Source organism: Oenanthe melanoleuca, chromosome 18 (assembly GCF_029582105.1).
Source record: "Oenanthe melanoleuca isolate GR-GAL-2019-014 chromosome 18, OMel1.0, whole genome shotgun sequence".
NCBI classification, from domain to species: domain Eukaryota; kingdom Metazoa; phylum Chordata; class Aves; order Passeriformes; family Muscicapidae; genus Oenanthe; species Oenanthe melanoleuca.
The window spans coordinates 10,108,780-10,127,444 of NC_079351.1; the positions used below are offsets into that span (position 1 = coordinate 10,108,780).

The window sequence follows — 18,665 nt, forward strand, 5'->3', positions numbered from 1 at the left end:
CCCGTTCCCGCTCCTGTCCCCGCTGCCATTCCCATCCTCATTCCCGTTCCCGCTCCTGTCCCCGCTGCCATCCCCGCTCCTGTTCCCGCTCCTGTCCCCGCTGCCATTCCCATCCTCATTCCCGTTCCCGCTCCTGTCCCCGCTGCCATTCCCATCCTCATTCCCGTTCCCGCTCCTGTCCCCGCTGCCATTCCCATCCTCATTCCCGTTCCCGCTCCTGTCCCCGCTGCCATCCCCGCTCCCATCCCCGCTCCTGTCCCCGCTGCCATCCCCGTTCCCTTTCCCGTTCCCGCTCCTGTCTCCGCTGCCATCCCCGCTCCCATCCCCGCTCCTGTCCCCGCTGCCATTCCCATCCTCATTCCCGTTCCCGCTCCTGTCCCCGCTGCCATCCCCGTTCCCTTTCCCGTTCCCGCTCCTGTCTCCGCTGCCATCCCCGCTCCCATCCCCGCTCCTGTCCCCGCTGCCATTCCCATCCTCATTCCCGTTCCCGCTCCTGTCCCCGCTGCCATCCCCGTTCCCTTTCCCGTTCCCGCTCCTGTCTCCGCTGCCATCCCCGCTCCCATCCCCGCTCCTGTCCCCGCTGCCATTCCCATCCTCATTCCCGTTCCCGCTCCTGTCCCCGCTGCCATCCCCGTTCCCGTTCCCCTCTCCCGGGTGGGGGGGGCACTGCCCGTGGCTCTGGCACCACACTGGGATCCCGGGCAGGGCAGGTGGTTTCACAGGGATAAAAATTCAAGGGACATCCCCCTGAGGAAGTTTTACAGCGGTTAGAGTTGTATGTTTTTATAAATGTTCCCAGTTGTCTGTAATGTTAATTGTTAATGTTAAGTTCTTGGTCTCACCCTGTTTTCGGCCCCAATTGTCTTATCCCGTATCCCCTTCCCCTTTTCATCGGGTTAAAGCCCTCACTGCCTCCCTAAAATAGTGCCTGTGACAGAGGAGGAGGAGTGACTTCAGTGGAGTGCATGCAAATGAAAGACTCAGAGAATGCTGGGACACAAGTCAGAGCTGAAACCCCTAAAATAACGAACCCAAATAACAACTAGGACTGAAAATAGTGTTTCACAGCCGGGAAAATAATACAGAAGGCAAATGCACCATCTGGAGCTGCTCTTCTATGTTGCCGTGACCTAACAGCACCCTACCACCATGACCTCCCCTTGAGACAACAAGATGCCTCAGTTTTTCTAGGCACTGGTGTGGGTGGGAGGCCCTGTTGTGTCCTGAAGGAGCTGAGGCCAGGGAGAGTTAGGGGGGATAAAATGGGTGTTCATTGAGAGGCATTTAAAGAGGTCGGTGTGGTAGTAGCGGTGCACACTCGAAGCTCTGCCTGGATGGCTCCAAGGTGGAGGCAGAAGTGGGCTGGGTCATGAGATCTCACATTTTTATAGGTTTCAGTCCATTTGCGTGAAGGTCATGAAGTTTCATCCTCCTTGCTTGCTGGACCACTCTCCTCTTTTCACATTGTTTATGCTTAGGGCCTGAAGTTTGAAGAGATTGTCCCTGAGTCCTCAGCTGGAATAGAGCTGTTTTGTCTTCGCCACCCAAGCACAACAAAAAGCACACCCAAGCAGAACAGAAAAACTTAAGGCATCAGCATCACTTGAGGCCCCAGAGAAAAAAAGCTCATCCCTGTGGTGCCTTGGAGTGCCCACCTAGGACAGAGCTCTATGTAGAGTTAGAGAATAAAGTGGGGATTTATTAAAGGACTTCAGCAGATACACCTTGGGCAGTCAAAGCCTCCCTGAGACTGCACCCAAGATGGACAATGGTCATGAGTTTTACAGACAATTATAAATTTGGTCTATTTGCATATCAGAGGTTAATCCTCCAATTACAGCTTCAGGTAATTAAGTCATATTCCCCCAGTTTCCAATTCACTTTTGTTTGTACTTTTGGAGCCTGAGGCTGTGGGGTGTCCTTGGATCACAGGCCCAGAGGAATGGTTTTGTCTGCCTAAAATGTGAAGACAGTTAGCTACACTTTATATAGAGTTCAGAGTTATGCACTAATGCACTATAGGATTTGAAAACTATAAAAGCTAAAATCTTAAGGCTTTACCTGCATGTCCTGGCCATCCACAGATCTCCTCCCTGCTCACAGGCTGCTGTGCCTGCAGTGTTGTTTCCCTGGGAAGAGCTTGGGTTTGGGTGGTGTCAGCAGTGCCCCTGGCTCAGCCATCAGGGTGTAGTAGAGACCTTCTATCTCTGCCCTGGCTCTCAGAGGCTCTGTTTGTTTTATGAGTTCTTTAGAAGTTGTTACAATCTCACTTAGGAAGAATAAACGTTTATTTCTAGGTTTGACACCGAAAAGCCTTATCAGCTGCTGGATGCAAAGCACATGGAGATTAAACAGATGGAGTCAGCCATGACCTCGATTTATGAATCAGCTGGTCTGTTTGAAGTCGTGGTGCCAGAGTATAAACAACTGAAGCAGTGCAGGAAGGAGCTGTGTCTTCTCAAAGAGCTCTGGGACATGATCTCCCTGGTGAACAGCAGCCTGGATGACTGGCAGAGCACCAGATGGGTGGATATTAACGTGGAGAACATGGATCTGGAGTGCAAAAAGTTTGCAAGAGAGATTCGGAGTTTGGATAAGGAAATGAGGGCGTGGGATGCTTTCAGTGGGCTGGACAGCAAGGTGAAGAACATGCTGACAGCCCTGAAGGCTGTGGCAGAGCTGCAGAATCCTGCCATCAGGGAAAGGCACTGGAAGCAGCTGATGCAGGCGACGGGCGTGAGGTTTGTGATGGACTCTGACACCACCCTGGCTGACCTCCTGAGGCTCAACCTGCATGAATTTGAGGGGGAGGTGCATGGCATTGTGGACAAAGCAGTGCAAGAGATGAGCATGGAGAAGGTGCTGAGGGAGGTGAGGGTCACTTGGAGCTCCAGGGAGTTTCAGTACGAGCCTCACCCCCGCACCAGCACCCCCTTGCTCAAGTCAGATGAGGAGCTCATCGAAACTCTGGAAGACAACCAGGTGCAGCTGCAGAATTTGTTGTCATCCAAATGCATTGAATTCTTCCTGGAGGAGGTGTCTGCCTGGCAGAGGAAGCTGTCCACAGCTGACTCTGTCATCTCCCTGTGGTTCGAGGTGCAGCGCACCTGGTCTCACCTGGAGAGCATTTTCATCGGCTCAGGAGACATCCGGGCTCAGCTGCCCCAGGTACCTCCCCCACATCCCACATTTCCTGGCTGGAAGTATTGTAGAAGAGGCTCCATTATTAAATGGGGTTATTTATAGTGCCAAATTCCCCAAAGCAGGGCTGTTCTCCTGCTGCCTCGCTTCTCTGGAGGCTCCCTCGGTGCTGTGCTTGTTCCCCCAGGATGTTTTAGTACCCCAGGCTGTGCTGAGGGGCTGATACCCTCCCTTGTGCCACTGCATGGCAGACACAGAGCTCCTGGGGGCTGAGAGCTGCTGCCTTCCTCCAGTGCTGCAGAGTGTTCCCTCTTCCTTTGGAGGAGAGAGGACCAAGACCATTAGTGACACTGCAAACCATCAAACAGAGCTGGCCCAGGCAGCTTTGGCAGCTTTCCCTGCCTGTCCTACAGCAGCTCTCCTGCTCTGGGGACCTCCTGAGGGTGCCTCCAGCCTGTTGCAATAAGCAGCCAGGACTCAGTTTCTTCATGCAGGAAAAGCCAATTCTTTATTCACATAACTCATTTTTATACAGTTTTACAGAGTTTGTGTTGGACACCCATTGGCTAGTAGTTTTCTTGCCACCTAATTCATTGGTTAAAAGCTGTGTATGTGCTAAGACTCTCACTCAGATGTTTACATATCTTCTTCACTGATTCTCATGGGACAGATCTTTTGTTTATGCAGGTGCACACTTATTTTCTTACCAGAATAGATTGTTGTGTTGACTGGCTTTTCATTCCCAAAGGTGTTTTGTGTGAGAACCTACCTAGCTTCACTTAGCACAGTCTAGCTGGTAATTTTAACAGAGCAAGGCCTGATTTTAAAAGGCCCCTTACTTTTCTAACATTTTGTACCTGTGTGCAGCACCAGCCCAGCTCTGAGTGTTAATCCAGGCTCACAGCCATGCCCAGGAGGAACATGCCTTTCCCTGGTGAGGGAGGAGCTCCCCCTCACCCCAAAGAGCCCTCAGGGGATGGCATCTCTCAGCATTTTGTGTCCTTTTGTAGGACTCCAGACGTTTCGAAGGCATTGATGTGGATTTTAAAGAACTGGCCTATGAAGTTCAGAAAACCCCAAATGTAGTTGAAGCCACCAATAAACCAGGACTGTCCCAGCAACTGGAGGACATCCAGAGTAGGTGGGTAGAACATCAGTCCCAGGATTTTGTCAGAGACTGGAATGAGCCACAAGAAGTTGGTTGAATCTCCAAGGCTTTTTCTGAGGCTGTGCTTCCTCTGCAGTCACAAATCTCAACTTTTTGTATTTGTGACCCATCACCCAGTGAGGGTGGGCAGGGCTGGCACAGGGTGCCCAGAGCAGCTGTGGCTGCCCCTGGATCCCTGGCAGTGCCCAAGGCCAGGCTGGACACTGGGGCTGGAGCAGCTGGGACAGTGGGAGGTGTCCCTGCCATGGCAGGGGTGGGATGAGATGGGCTTTAAGGTCCTTCCCAACCCAAACCATTCTGTGATGTTTGCAACAGAGCACAGCCCATCTAATTTACAGAATTATCCCTGTGTACCCTTGACATGAGGCATAACACAGCTCCCTGAGACAGACCTGAGTGCCCTGAGATGGAGACACTTCTCACTTAACATAAAATCTGCCTGAAAAACACTTCAAAGTCCATGCTAAGCTGTTGTGTCAGTAGCAGCTCTCCATTTCAAATAAAGATTTGATTTTATTTTCTATCGAACAAGGCCAATGTTCCTCACAGAGAATGTTATTTAGGAACTTTGTAAGCTCAGCAGCAGTTTAGCATGTGAACACTGCAAGATTCATTTTAGATCGGAGCAAACAACTTTCCTTTCATGCTTTGCAAACACAAAAAGCTGAGTTGGTTGGAATCAGACTTTAAAATGTGGCTCATTAGAATAAAAGCAGTTCTGGAAATGTTCATCCCAGTGGATGCCACCACCTGTGGCAGCTATGAGCTTGTCTAAAGCAGTGGGGCAGACTGCAAACCTTTCCAACCTCTTCTTCCACTTGTGCTTCTGCTTTTTGATGAGGTTACCCTGACTCCTGGGTGTTTGACCCCTGGAGTAGAGAGTGAGCTGTGAGTTCCCTGTGCTTTGTGGATCTGCTCAGGGCTGTGGGAAGGAGCAGCCTGCAGGCTCAGCTCGTGCCTGGCATTTCCCCATGGTGGGGAGAACCTGCCTGAAAGCATGGCAGGGTATTTACCCACCTGTCCTGGGCTCTGCTTTGTCTCTCCAGGTTGTCTCTGTGTGAGAAGGCTTTGGCTGAATATTTGGACATGAAAAGGTTGGCCTTTCCCAGATTTTATTTCATTTCTTCTGCAGATTTACTGGATATTCTTTCCAATGGCACCAACCCACATCTGGTAAGGTTGTACTGCATCACCTTTGCAATTTCCAGCTGCCAAGAGTGTCACAGTGGAAGGTGTTGTCCTGGGACTCTCCTTTCTGGAGTGATTTTTCTCCCCCCATGTGGATTAACAGCTGCTTCACAGCTGATGTCCATCTGTCATTGCTGACAGGCAGTCCTGCCCTGGCTGTTTTCAGATCTAACCCTGGTGCTCTTCATGGCAGGTTCAGAGAGCCCCTCCATGGGTTTGTGCCATGAAAACAAGGCTTTGTTTCTGCTGGCATAGAGGAGGTTGCAGGACTTGCTTGAGGATCTCATCCAAAACTTGTTGCTAACCTTGGATCCCAGCCTGGGATCCAGCCTGGTGCCTGGGATGGCACCAAAGAGCCCCAGACTGATCATCTCAGTGTGGGAGTGCTGACCACTGGTGTCTTGTAGAGGGCTGGTTTTTAGGCAGAAGAGGCCATTTGCAGTGAGTGCCTCTTCCTTCCCCCTGCAGAGCCTTTGGGATGTGCTGCTGGCAGGGCAGGGAGGAGCAGAGCCTGCAGGAGGTGAGCAGCTGCTGTCAGGCAGTGGCTGTGGCTCAGGGCCAGGGGGTGTCTGAGCCTGCCCTGGGTTTCTGGGATGGGCTCTGAATGCCAGGTGTGAGGAATCCCCCCAGATGCACCATTCCAGGATTGCTGGATCATCCAAGGAGGAGCTGGCAGTAACCTCCCTGTTGTAAGAAATGGCTTCACAGTCCCCTTCCCCCCATTCCCTGGGATCAGAACCCTCTGTCCCCTGTGGGCAGAGTTCAGGGGATTCAGTCCTCAGGTGCTTTTCCATGTGGAGCTGCTGTCAGGAAACCTCAGCCACCCAGCCTGGCAATGCCATCCTAACCAGCCTGCTTTGGGAGGCATCACTAATCCTAAGGTTGGTGTGAAACCAAATCAACATGTTCACAGCAAATTGGGCTGTTGGGTAAGGAATCAATTCCTTATTCCACCTTTTAGTAGTGAGCAATCTCAGCCTCCCTGAGCTCTTCCTCATTTTCAGCATTTGTGGCAGCACGTGAGTGGGGCAGGCTTGGAAATGCTCTTGTTGTCACTAACCTTTAACTCTGCTTGGATCTGTTTGCTGCTGCTGGGTGATTTCAGCCCACAGAGTGTCATAAACACACAGCTGATTGACGCTTAAAATGGAGAGGGAGAAAGAAAACACAGGAAGCAGAGAAAAGCTGCTGTGTTGAAATGCTCCATGGAGTAAGGAGAAATTCCTGGTGCTTTCTGTTATTCAAAACTCTTTGCAGTAAAATCAAAGTAAATGTCAGGCAGGATCATACACGGATACGCTCTCAGCCTTCCCACTGTAGTTTCAAAGCCTGAGAATTCCTAAAGGAGGATTAAATAGACAATGATATTATCCACTTGAACTGGATATTGAGCTGGTGCAGGTTCAGGTGCATTCCAGGCTCTGGGGGCAGAATTGGATCGAGTGCTGGAGCACAGCCAGGGGCTGGGAGTGGACACTGGGGATGGCTGAGCCTGCCCACTTGCAGGTGTAAAACTGCAGGTGTAAAATAGGATTCTATGGTTTATGTGAGATTTGGAAGGGTGTGTGCTTGTCCTGGTGGGGAAGCTGAGTGTCCATTACTTCTGGATCCACTTGGTACCTCCTGGCATTTGGCCAGGTAGGAAACTGATGGGCTGTGGCCACCTGTGGGACAGCCCCTGAGGAGGGGTTGAAATCCTCTGTGGGCCAGGAGGTGAGAACTGGACAGACAAGCCACAGGATGGATCACAGGAGAGCCTGAGTTGGGGGGGACCCACCAGGATCATCAATCCAGCCCCTGTCCCTGCTCAGACACCCCAAAATCCCACCCTGAGTATCCCTGGCAGTGCTGTCCAAGCTCTCCTGGAGCTCTGGCAGCCTCAGGGCTGTGCCCATTCCCTGGGGAGCCTGGGCAGTGCCAGCACCTCTGGGGGAAGAACCTTTCCCTAAAATCCATCCCAAACTCCCCTGACTCAGCTCCAGCCTTGGGTTCTGTCCCTGTCTAGAGGTCAGAGCTGCCCTCAGCAGGAGCTGCAGCCCCTGGTGAGCTCTGCCCTCAGTCTCCATTTCTCCTCTGAACAGACCCAGTGCCCTCAGCTGCTCCTCATGTGGCCAGACCCTTCACATTCCTCCACCCCACTCTCTCATGCTTTTGTGTCTTTTTGAAATTGTGGTGCCCAAAGTGTCCCCAGCACTCGAGCTGAGGCTGCCCCAGCCCAGAGCAGAGTGGGACAATCCCTCCCTGATGCCATGGTGCCCCAGGACAGGGATGTCCCTCCTGGCTCAGATCCAGCTGGCCATGCAGCAGCACCCCCAGGTCCTTTTCTGTGTCCCTTTCCTCTTGTTCCCCAGTGCTCCCAGCTCTCCCTGAAAGCAGGAGAGCTCCAGGAAGTACAGGCTGTTCTCTTTTCCCATCCTGCCTGTGGAGTTTGTCCATCTCCCTGTCTCATGCTGCCCTTTCCCTTTCCCATGGGATTGTTGCTGTGGTGGCACAGGGATGTGGCTGGGTGTGATGTGGTGCTCCAGAAGCTCTGGTGACCTCTCAGCTCCCACAGGCAGGTGCTGGTGTTGGGAGCCTCAGGAGCTGTGCCACTGTCTCCCCTTTGGCTTTGCCAACTCAGCCAGGTGTGAACAGGACAGCAGAATCCTCCTGCTCCTTCTGGAAAGGGCTTTTGGTTTAGATGGGGGTTCTGTCTGGGTCTCAGGCAGAAATAAAGATCTGGCTTCTCCATGGAGGAAAATTCAGGACTTTTCTTTGGCACAAAATTGATTTCTAGGAGGAAAAAACCAGGAAATTTCCTAGTGAGGAAATTTCCCAGTGCTGAGAACAGGACAAGGGGGAGCAGGGGGCAGCAGAACTATGTGCAGGGGAACTGGGACCTGGGTGTTTGGATGTGTTTAGATGATTTCTGTGCTCTTATCCTGTCTGGGAGATCTCAGGATCTATTAGGGCCTGTCTGTGTTCTAAATGAGGTAGAAGCAATTGGAAATACTGAGAAGGACAGCAGCAGGCTCGTGTTGGCAGCCTCCTGGCCATGAGTGGGAAGATGTGGTGCTGCTAAGATGTCCAAGCCATGCTTAGTGAGCAGGACTGAGGCTGTCACACCTTTGCTGCTCTCTGCTCTGCCTGTCCTATCTCCCTCACTTTATTTACACAGCCCCTCTTGCAGGTGCAGCGTCACCTTCCCAAACTCTTTGACAACTTGGCCAAGGTGAAATTCCAGGTGGACTCTGAGCAGAAGACAACCAAGGTTGGCCTGGGAATGTACAGCAGAGAGGAGGAATATGTGGAGTTCAGTGAGCCCTGTGACTGCAGTGGGCAGGTGAGAGGGGAGCCCTGGTGTGTCCAGGCTGCTCCCACACCCTTGTGGGGTTCCACTGCACTGCCTCTGTGAGAAGAGCTGGCAGAGGTGCTGGGGAGCTTAATCCTTCCTCACACCACAGCTCTAGTCCTGCTCTGCATGGGTCCTCACAGCCTGTGATGTGAGGAAGGGTTGTGACCTATTATTACTGGGTTTTTAAATTTTAATTTCTGAAAGATGTTTTGAAGGTTACTCTTATCCTCCCAGTTGGGAGGGGGTGCAACCTGAAAACAGATTAAATTATTCCATAGTACTTCTGCATGGATATCTTTGAAAAGAAAAGGGTTTTCTCCCTGTTTTTCCCCTGTTTTCCAAATCTTCCTTATTTCATAGGACGAGTCAAGTACAAAATTTAAGAATCAAATTACTGCTCAGCTTTTCTCTCCCTGTAGCTACACTTTTCTCCATGGACTATTATAGGAAGCTAAAGTAGGCAATGCCAGCTCTGAGCTCCCTGGTGATGGCACTTGGCATTTAAACTCTCCTCTCAGAGAGGCCTTAGCCTGTGAAATACTGAATTCAGCAGGAGCTGTGTTCCCAGCATTCCCGTGCTGCTGGCAGATTGTGCTCCAGTCCCACAGGTGACTCTGCCATGGCCTGGGGCTGGAACACGCTGAGCTAAATCGTTCCCCAGCGGAGTTCAGCTTGGTTCCTGCCGCAGCTGGCTTTCCACAGACCCTCCTCTGTGTGCACAGAGATGCTGGCGCTGCAGAGCAGAAACGGCTGAGCCCCCAGTTTGGAGGAGGCCTGGGGCTCGTTCGCCTGGGGAGCTGAGCTGCTCGTCCCTCCGGCTGCCATCCCCGGCGGCCGAGGAGGAGCAGGAGCTCCGGGATTTGTCCCTTTGCAGGTGGAGGTGTGGCTCGGGCGCCTGCTGGGCGCCATGAGGGCGGCGCTGAGGGCCGGGCTGGGCGCGGCCGTGGCGGCCCGTGAGGAGCAGCCCCGGGAGCAGTGGCTGCGCGACCACCCTGCCCAGGTACGGCCTGCTCGGCCCCCACTGTCTTGGGTCTGCGAGCCCCAGATCTGCACATGGGAGTGGTTTAGAGTCCGTGTTCTTCCCAGCCCCGTCACCCAGGAAAATACAGGAGGTTTCTGAGGTTTTCCAGGTTGTTTATTGTTTCTTGTCTAAGGAATTCTCTTCCTAGCTAACAGAGGTCTCTTCAGCACGTCCATCCAGGGCACACTCTGACTGCCAGAGGGCAGGTCTTACCTTTTACACTATAAATTATGTACCTGATGTTTACAATTACTTTCCAATACATGACAATTTTATTACAGTGTCCAACTCTGTCTCAGTCCAATCCAAGAATACCAGCTTGGCTCTTAACATGGATGGCATGAGGAAGAAAAAGGAAGAGACGTACCACACCCAAAATCCTCCATGTTAGCTACAAACCCCTTAATATAAACATTTCTAGAAATTCACTTTTCTACCTTCTATCAGTCTAATTTATACTCATTTTTTTGACTTGTGATTCTTCCTGCAATGTTGGTAGTTTTTTCCAGGGACTCAAGTCCAGTCCCCAGCACCCCTGGGCACCTTGCCAGGGCCTCTGAGACCCTTGGCAGGAGTGTCTAGAGGTATCCAGGGTAGCCAGGGGAGCACCCTGGACTCCCACACTGCCCTGCTGCCAGCAGGGGCTCTGCCTGTGCATGGGAATGCTTCTGTCCAGGGCAGAGCAAGGGGCAGTTCTCCTTTCTCCTGCCCATCTCTTGATGGATTCCCAGGCTGGGCTCTGTGCTCTGACCAGAGCTCCAGGCAGGATGCAGCTCCAGGACCCCAGGGGTCACAGGAAACCCTGCCCCCAGTGAGGTGAGAGAACAAAAACAAATTGATGAAAGGAAGGAGCCCCTCTGGCAGCCTTGTGGTGTCCAGCTCAGCCTCCCATGTCCAGCTCAGCCTCTCAGACATGAGAAAGGGGCTCATTCACAGGGGAAGGGGCTCATTCACAGGGGAAGGGGCTCATTTACTGAGAAAGGGGCTCATTCACAGAGAAAGGGGCTCATTCACAGGGAAGGGGCTCATTCACAGGGGAAGGGGCTCATTTACTGAGAAAGGGGCTCATTCACAGGGAAGGGGGATCATTCACAGGGAAGGGGGCTCATTTACTGAGAAAGGGGGCTCATTCACAGAGAAGGAGGCTCTTTTACTGATAAGCAGCTGCTGGGTGTGCCCAGGATGGGATTTCAATGGGTGTAGAATGGATCCCTGATCTCCTGCCTGCTGTGACACTGTATAACAAAACTGAATTTCTCCTCGGGGATGTTTCATCCCTGATCTCCCCATGGATCAGACACTCTCAGAGGTCAGTAAGGCCTGCTGTTCCCCTGCTGTTCCCCAGGTGGCTCTCTGCTGCACCCAGATCTGGTGGACAGCTGAGGTGGGCATGGCCTTCTCCAGGATGAAGGAAGGCTATGAGAAGGCCATGAAGGAGTACCACAAGAAGCAGGTGGCCCAGCTGAACATGCTGGTGACGATGCTGCTGGGGCAGCTCTCCAAGGGTGACAGGCAGAAGATCATGACCATCTGCACCATCGATGTGCACGCGAGGGACGTGGTGGCAAAGTTGATAGCACAGAAGGTGGGTGTTACAGCTCAGTGTGAGCCATGCTGGGCATTGCCAGGGGGCTCACAGAGTGACAGACCAGGGACAGGCACTGCAAGCACTGCCTGGCTCAGCAGGGCCAGAAGAAAAAGCATTTGGGCTTTTCTCCTCTCTTTCCTTGCTCAGGGAATCCCTTGAGATTTGTCCACCACTGCCCTGTCATTGCATACTCCCAGAATGGTTTGGGTTGGAAGGGAACTTAAAGCTCATTTCACACCCCTGCCATGGGCAGGAGCACTTTCTGCTAGACAATGGTGCCCCAGGCTCTGTCCAACCTGGCCTTGGGCACTGCCAGGGATCCAGGGGCAGCCACAGCTGCTCTGGGCACCTGTGTCAGGGCCTGCCCACCCTCCCAGGGAACAATTCTTGCCCAATATCCCATCCAGCCCTGCCCTCTGGCAGTGGGAGCCATTCCCTCTTGTCCTGTCCCTCTATCCCTTGTCCCCAGTCCCTCTCCAGCTCTCTTGGAGTCCTCGGAGGGGCTCTGAGCTCTCCCTGGAGCCTTCTCCTCTCCAGGTGAGCACCCCCAGCTCTCTGTGCCTGGCTCCAGAGCTGAGGGGCTCCATCCCTCTAATTACTGTCCTTGCCACTGTCTCATATCCCATCCTGCAGGTGGTTGGGAAGGTGCCCTGGGAGCGATGGGTGGTGGCTTTACGCTCACCTGTGTTTCTGGGGTGGAAGCCATGCCGAGCACAGATTTTTGGCTAATTTGATTTTACCCTCTGGGCACTGGGGCAGCACTACAGCTCACTCCACTGCAGTGCCAGCCCATGGCTGGTGACACAGTCCCCTTGGGCCCTGAGCCGTGTGTGCTGGCAGCCCTGCCCTCCCTGACGTGCTGGTGGCCCGCTGCAGGTGGACAGTGGCCAGGCGTTCCTGTGGCTGTCGCAGCTGCGGCACCGCTGGGCGGACGAGGAGCGGCACTGCTGGGCCAGCATCTGCGACGCCCAGTTCCTGTACAGCTACGAGTACCTGGGCAACACCCCCCGGCTGGTCATCACCCCCCTGACTGACAGGTGAGAGCCCCTGGGCAACGCCCCCCTGACCCTGTGCTGGATGATGTGGCTAGAAATGTGAATTCTGTTAAAACCAGGTGGGGCAGTGACCCTGATCTCCTGGCACACATTATCTGCTCATGGGCCATCTTTAAACCAGCTGGGCAATCATCTTTATCTTCCCACAGCCCATCCTCCCTCCAGGAGATATCTCCTGTTCATGGCCAGTGAGTCCCAGGGTATGACTGATAAAATTCCATCATCCCACTGGGAGATGCTCCAGCCAGGGGAGGAGCCAAGCCTTTCCTACCCAGATAAAAACTGACATTTTGGACACCAAGGGACCTTCTTTCCACTGGATTCCAGAGGAAAGCCAGACCTTTGCACATCATCCCTGGAGCTTCAGAGGAAACTGCACCTTCTCCAGGAGCACTGCTCCAGCTGAACCACATCTGCCCCTGCAGGAGGATGCAGCCACCATTGAATGGGACTGTGCCAACACCCTGACTGACTGACAGCTTGGATTCTGACTCTGGCAGGGTTTGGGATTGTTCTGTGTAATACTGTATTTCTATTTTAATTTTTCTAGTAAAGAACTGTTATTCCTAATTCCCATATCTTTGCCTGAGAGCCCCTTAATTTCAAAATTGTAATAATTGGGAGGAAGGGGGTTTACATTCTCCATTTCAAAGAGAAGCTTCTGCCTTTATTGGCAGACACCTGTCCTTCCAACCAGGACACCAACAGGTGAGAATACCTGGTCATCACCCCCCTGACAGACAGATGAGAGCACCTGGGTGTTTCATTTTAAGGCTATAGGAGCAGTGAAAAGGATAATGCAACATAGTTCCTCTTGTAATGGAGAAGCAAAAGACAGAGAGAGCTTTATTTAAAGAAACACTACACTTCTATAGCATAATTTGTGTAATATAAAATAGAAAAGACTCATTGGTCAAAGAAGGCAACACCTCTCTAAAAAGGTACTTTTGCAAAACATCACACCCCTCACACACCCTGCAGGTGCATAATCATTGTTATAATTCCTTGTCCTTGAGCAGCTTGAGAAAGGCAAAGCTTCAAGGCTGCTTTTTCCCTGGTTCCCAGGAGTAGCCAACAACACCTGGGCAACTTCCCCCAGCTCCTCATCACCCCCCTAACCGACAGGTGGGGCCACAGGTCAGACTAAACTAAGGGAATAAAAAGCAGTTCTATTTATTGAAGGGCCTTCAGGTACATTTCAGGCTGTCAAAGCTCCCCAGGGGTTACACCCAAAATGGACAACGGGGTTTTCACACTTTTATAAGCTTAGTCCATTTGTATATTGTGGGTTATCTTGGTTTGAAAAACAGGTGTCTGCCAATAAAGGCAGAAGCCTCATTTTGAAATGGAAAATGTAAACCCCCCACTTCAAATTATTATAATTTTGAAATGAAGGGGCTCTCAGACAAATATATGGGAATTAGGAATAACAGTTCTTTACTAGGAAAATTAAAATAGAAATGCAGTATTACAAAGAACAATCCCAACCCCTGCCAGAGTCAGAATCCAAGCTGACACCCATCAGTCAGTCAGGGTGTTGGCACAGTCCCATTCAATGGTGGCTGCATCCTCCTGCAGGGGCAGATGTGGTTCAGCTGGAGCAGTGCTCCTGGAGAAGGTGCAGTTTCCTCTGAAGCTCCAGGGATGATGTGCAAAGGTCTGGCTTTCCTCTGGAATCCAGTGGAAAGAAGGTCCCTTGGTGTCCAAAATGTCAGTTTTTATCTGGGTAGGAAAGGCTTGGCTCCTCCCCTGGCTGGAGCATCTCCCAGTGGGATGATGGAATTTTATCAGTCATGCCCTGGGACTCACTGGCCATTAACAGGAGATATCTCCTGGGGGGAGGATGGGCTGTGGAAAAATAAATAGCACTGCCTCACCTGGTTTAACTGCCCCATCCAGATTTTTATGATGATAGAATGCACACTGCTGGTTACATCCTGTATTGCCACCTAAGACAGGGGTTAATCTTCCAATTACAGCTTCAGGTAATGAAGCCATTTACTCCAAGTTTGCTCCCCCAACTCAGTTTTCTTTCCATCTCTCAGAGCCTGAGGCAGTGAGGTGTCCTTGATTCCCAGCCTAGAGAGGAATTGTTGTATCTGACCAATGTGGGAGAGCAGCAGCTGACACTGGATAGGGAGTTTAGAGTTATATGCTAAAGAACTGCAGGATTACAAAGATATGAAAAATAGAAAAGACAAAATCCTAAGGCATCAGGGGAAGTCCCTCACGTCTGGGGTGTGCCAGGCAGCTGCAGACAGAGCTGCCAGGCAAGGAGGGGTTCACTTGGGGTGCCCACATCCCTCTTGTTTTCCCCCATGTCCCAGCAATCCAGTGGCAGAACTACAGTTCTCACTTGGTTTGGTATTGTGCAGTTTTACCCTCTGGGGTGTTTGTGCCTCAGATCCCAGGGTGCAGCCCCCAGGTGAAGATGCTCATGGTGGGTGCCTGCCTGGGCAGGTGTCCACACCCTGCAGTCCCAGAGCTTTCATCTTGTCCTGAAGGACACATCTGCCACTGGTACCCATCTCACTGGGGACACAGACAGTGACATGAGGTGCTCTGAGTTGTCCCATCTGCCCATGCAGATGTCTGCAAATCTCCTGTGGATCCCTTCTCATACCTTTACACTCTGTGTGGTGCTTCAGTGGCTGTGAGCATCTCAGGTGGTTCTGGTCACCTGTGTTGTCCATGGTGATTTCTACAGGGGAACAGACACCCACATGTGGGCACCTCCCTGGGATCCACCATCAGCCTGGTGGAGAGGCTTTGGGGGCATTGTGTGGAATCATTCCTGGGCCATCAGAGTTCCCTGTTCCTTGTGCTGGGGAACAGGATCCTTTGGGCTGAGTGGCACTGGGGAGCCAGAGGAAGATCTTTCACAAAAGCTGACCTGTCCTGGCCATGCCCAGTGTCACTGAGTGTGACAGTCCAAAGGAACTCAGCCTGGAGTGAAGGGGCTGGGAGATGTGGATCTCTTGGATTTGAGGAGCCACTGAGGGAGCTGGGGAACTTTCCTGGAGGAAAGAGGGCTCAGGAGGGACCTTCTCACTCTCTGCATCTCCCTGACAGGTGGGTGTCAGGCTCTGCTCCCAGAGAACAAGGGACAGGATGAGAGGAAACAGCATCCAGGCAACATTCAGATTGGCTATTAGGAAAAATTCCTCACTGGAAGTGTTGTCAAACCCTGGCAAAGGCTGCCCTGGGCAGTGATGGAATCACCATCCCTGAAGCTGTTCAAAAAACACATGGATGTGGCACTAAAGGATGTGGTTTAGTGGTGAACAAGGTGCTGGTGCTGTCCTTGCTGGATTTGATGCTCTTGCAGGTCTTTTCCAGCCTTTCTGATTCTGAGGTGCTGGAGAAGTCCCAGCAGGGCAGGGGAGGTTGTCAGTGCCCACGAGGATTTCAGCGTGGCCGCGCACACAGAGCTGTCCCAAAGGAGGGCACGGGCTCTGCAGTGACCTGTGGCACCCAGCTCAGTCTCTCTCCCCCTTTCCCTTGCCCTGTGCAGGTGTTACATCACCCTGACCCAGTCTCTGCACCTGACCATGAGCGGGGCCCCTGCTGGCCCTGCTGGCACCGGCAAGACAGAGACCACCAAGGACTTGGGCCGCGCCCTGGGCATCATGGTGTACGTGTTCAACTGCTCTGAGCAGATGGACTACAAGGTACTGCTGCCCAGGCTGGGCTGCTGGGGCTGCTGGGGGGAGTTACCCAGCTGGGCTTGCTCTGATCCATCCCCACTCCTCACATCCCTGCTGCTCCCTTCCTGATGAGCAGCTTTTCCTCCTCCTCCCTGTCACCTCTAAGGCTTGTACCAGGTTCTTGAGCAGGAAGAGACCTGAGCTGTGTTCTCTGCCCTGCTCCACCTTTCCCTTTTCTTCTGGAGTTGGGTTCCACATGAAATTCTTCACAAATTCTGGCCTGTTCTATCTAGACCGAGGCTGTGCTGATCCATTTCCCCTCTCCTGACCCACAGGCTACCTGTCCCAGGCATGGGAGATACCTCTCCTGGTTTCTCAGAATCCTCTCCCGGGATGAGGCCAGTGCTGGGTCATGAGGCTGATCCCTCTGCTCTCCGTGGGCAGTGGGTTTGGTGGCCTTGGATCATATTTTATCCACTGAGGCCTCTCATGGGTGTGGGGCTGTCAGTAACTCAGCCCAGGTGACCTTTGGATGGAACCAGAGTGCAGAGATGTTGAGAGTGCAATTAGCAAATCAAGTGGCAAACTGTGCAGAGCTATAAATATTATAATTGAGTTGTGCCTGCTGCTCCCGTGCACTTTTCTAAATACCCACAATAGACTGTAAATTGCTATAAATAAACAGGCAGGGAAATCAAATCCATTTTTTGCCAGAGTTGATTCCGTTTGTGATTTCACTCTTGTAATTTTATTTTATTTTTTTTCTTTTCAGTCTTGTGGGAATATTTACAAAGGCCTTTCCCAGACAGGAGCCTGGGGCTGTTTTGATGAATTTAACAGGATCTCAGTTGAGGTCCTTTCTGTGGTTGCTGTACAGGTAAGTGGAGAAAAGCTTGTGGATAAATACAAGCCAGCCCCTTTTGCTTTTCCCTTTTCCATTTTCTCTTTCCCCCCGGAGAGCCAGAACAGAAGGGTTTGAGTCTTGGGGGACTTCAGTGCTGAAAATTGAGTTGCCAATTTGAAAGTTTCTGTGGTCCCAAATGTCAGCTGCGAGTTCAGGTTGTGGAATCCCAGTGTTTGACTGAGGTGCTGAATTCTTCCTAGACACACTTTGGGGCTTGGCATTGCAGAAATTAAAGTCTAGAGCCCAGAAGTTTCTACACTTCAGTAAATGTTTTGTTCAAAGGAATTGTTCTGAACCCCTCCACGAACTCCTCACTCTTATCTCTCTTTTTCTCATCATTGTACCTCATGTGATGTCCCAAAGAAATCCCAGGCAGGTACAGGCGTCTGTGTGTCCTTCCCTCTCCATTTCCCTTCCATCAGGTTCTAGTTTAAAGTTGTCATTGAAAAACGTCTTTGAGGATCTTAAAATAAAAGGGGAAGCTGAACAAAAGAAGCCCAGGTATGACTCAGCTGCTAATGATTCCGTGGCTGCTGGCTGGAGGTGGTGTCTGAGCAGGGCTGTCACTCCATCATCGCCTCTCTGCTATTGCAGGGTAACCATGGCGATGTTAATTGGCTGCCTCTGTCATGCAGCTCGTGTCGGTGAGGGTCCTTACACTGAGAAACTCCCTTAATTGCTTTGCTTTAAGGTGGCAAACGGTGAGTTTAGGGCAGGGCAGAGATTCCTCCCTCCTGGAGTGGTGTTATCTGGGAGCTGAGCTGGCTGTGAGGAACTGCTCCCGCGGGAAGGTGGGGAGGAGGGTCTGGCTGTAGTGGACTTCAGTGAAGGATGGGCACTGAGGTGGTCTGGCTGTGTTTCCTGTTTAGGAAAACACAAAAAAGGGTGATCAAGTACTGGAATGCCTGGGGAGGTGGTGGAGTCCCCATCCCTGAATGAGTTTAAAAATAGACTGGATGTGGCACACAGTGCCATGGGTCAGTTAAGGTGTTAGGGCATGGGGTGGACTTGGTCTGGAAGGTCTCTTCCAACCCAGTGATTCTGTGAATTCTGTGACTCCATGGGAATGAAAAGTGGGCAGTGAGGTGGTCTGGTTGTCATGGACTCACTCCATGGGAATGGAAGGTGGGGAATGAACTGGTCTGGCTGTGATGGACTCACTCCATGGGAATGGGAGGTAGGGAATGAACGGTCTGGCTGTAATGGACTCACTCCATGGGAATGGAAGGTGGGGAATGAGCTGGTCTGGCTGTAATGGACTCACTCCATGGGAATGGAAAGTGAGGAATGAACTGGTCTGGCTGTGATGGACTCACTCCATGGGAATGGAAAGTGAGGAATGAACTGGTCTGGCTGTGATGGACTCACTCCATGGGAATGGAAAGTGAGGAATGAACTGGTCTGGCTGTGATGGACTCACTCCATGGGAATGGAAGGTGGGGAATGAACTGGTCTGGCTGTGATGGACTCACTCTCTTTGAAGAGTGGGGGATGAGAAGAACAAAGCTGCAATCAGACAAGTAGCAGAGATCTGCCAAGTGTCTTATGTAGCAAACTCTTGCAACTTTTTTCAGTTTGACTGTGCAGTCTCTTCAGCCCTTTTCTGCTTTGTCAGACTT

General features: G+C 51.9%; 1 protein-coding gene across 1 annotated transcript in view; it reads left to right on the top strand.

The window, feature by feature from the left end:
* Nucleotides 1-18,665, top strand: part of DNAH9 (dynein axonemal heavy chain 9) — a 163,537-nt gene that overhangs the window by 19,235 nt on the left and 125,637 nt on the right. Inside the window, exons 17-25 of the mRNA XM_056506187.1 lie at nt 2,298-3,168; nt 4,152-4,282; nt 5,356-5,482; nt 8,667-8,819; nt 9,706-9,831; nt 11,198-11,437; nt 12,317-12,477; nt 16,010-16,166; nt 16,915-17,019. Coding sequence (XP_056362162.1) covers nt 2,298-3,168; nt 4,152-4,282; nt 5,356-5,482; nt 8,667-8,819; nt 9,706-9,831; nt 11,198-11,437; nt 12,317-12,477; nt 16,010-16,166; nt 16,915-17,019 — 2,071 coding nt within the window. The remainder of the gene's footprint in view (nt 1-2,297; nt 3,169-4,151; nt 4,283-5,355; nt 5,483-8,666; nt 8,820-9,705; nt 9,832-11,197; nt 11,438-12,316; nt 12,478-16,009; nt 16,167-16,914; nt 17,020-18,665) is intronic.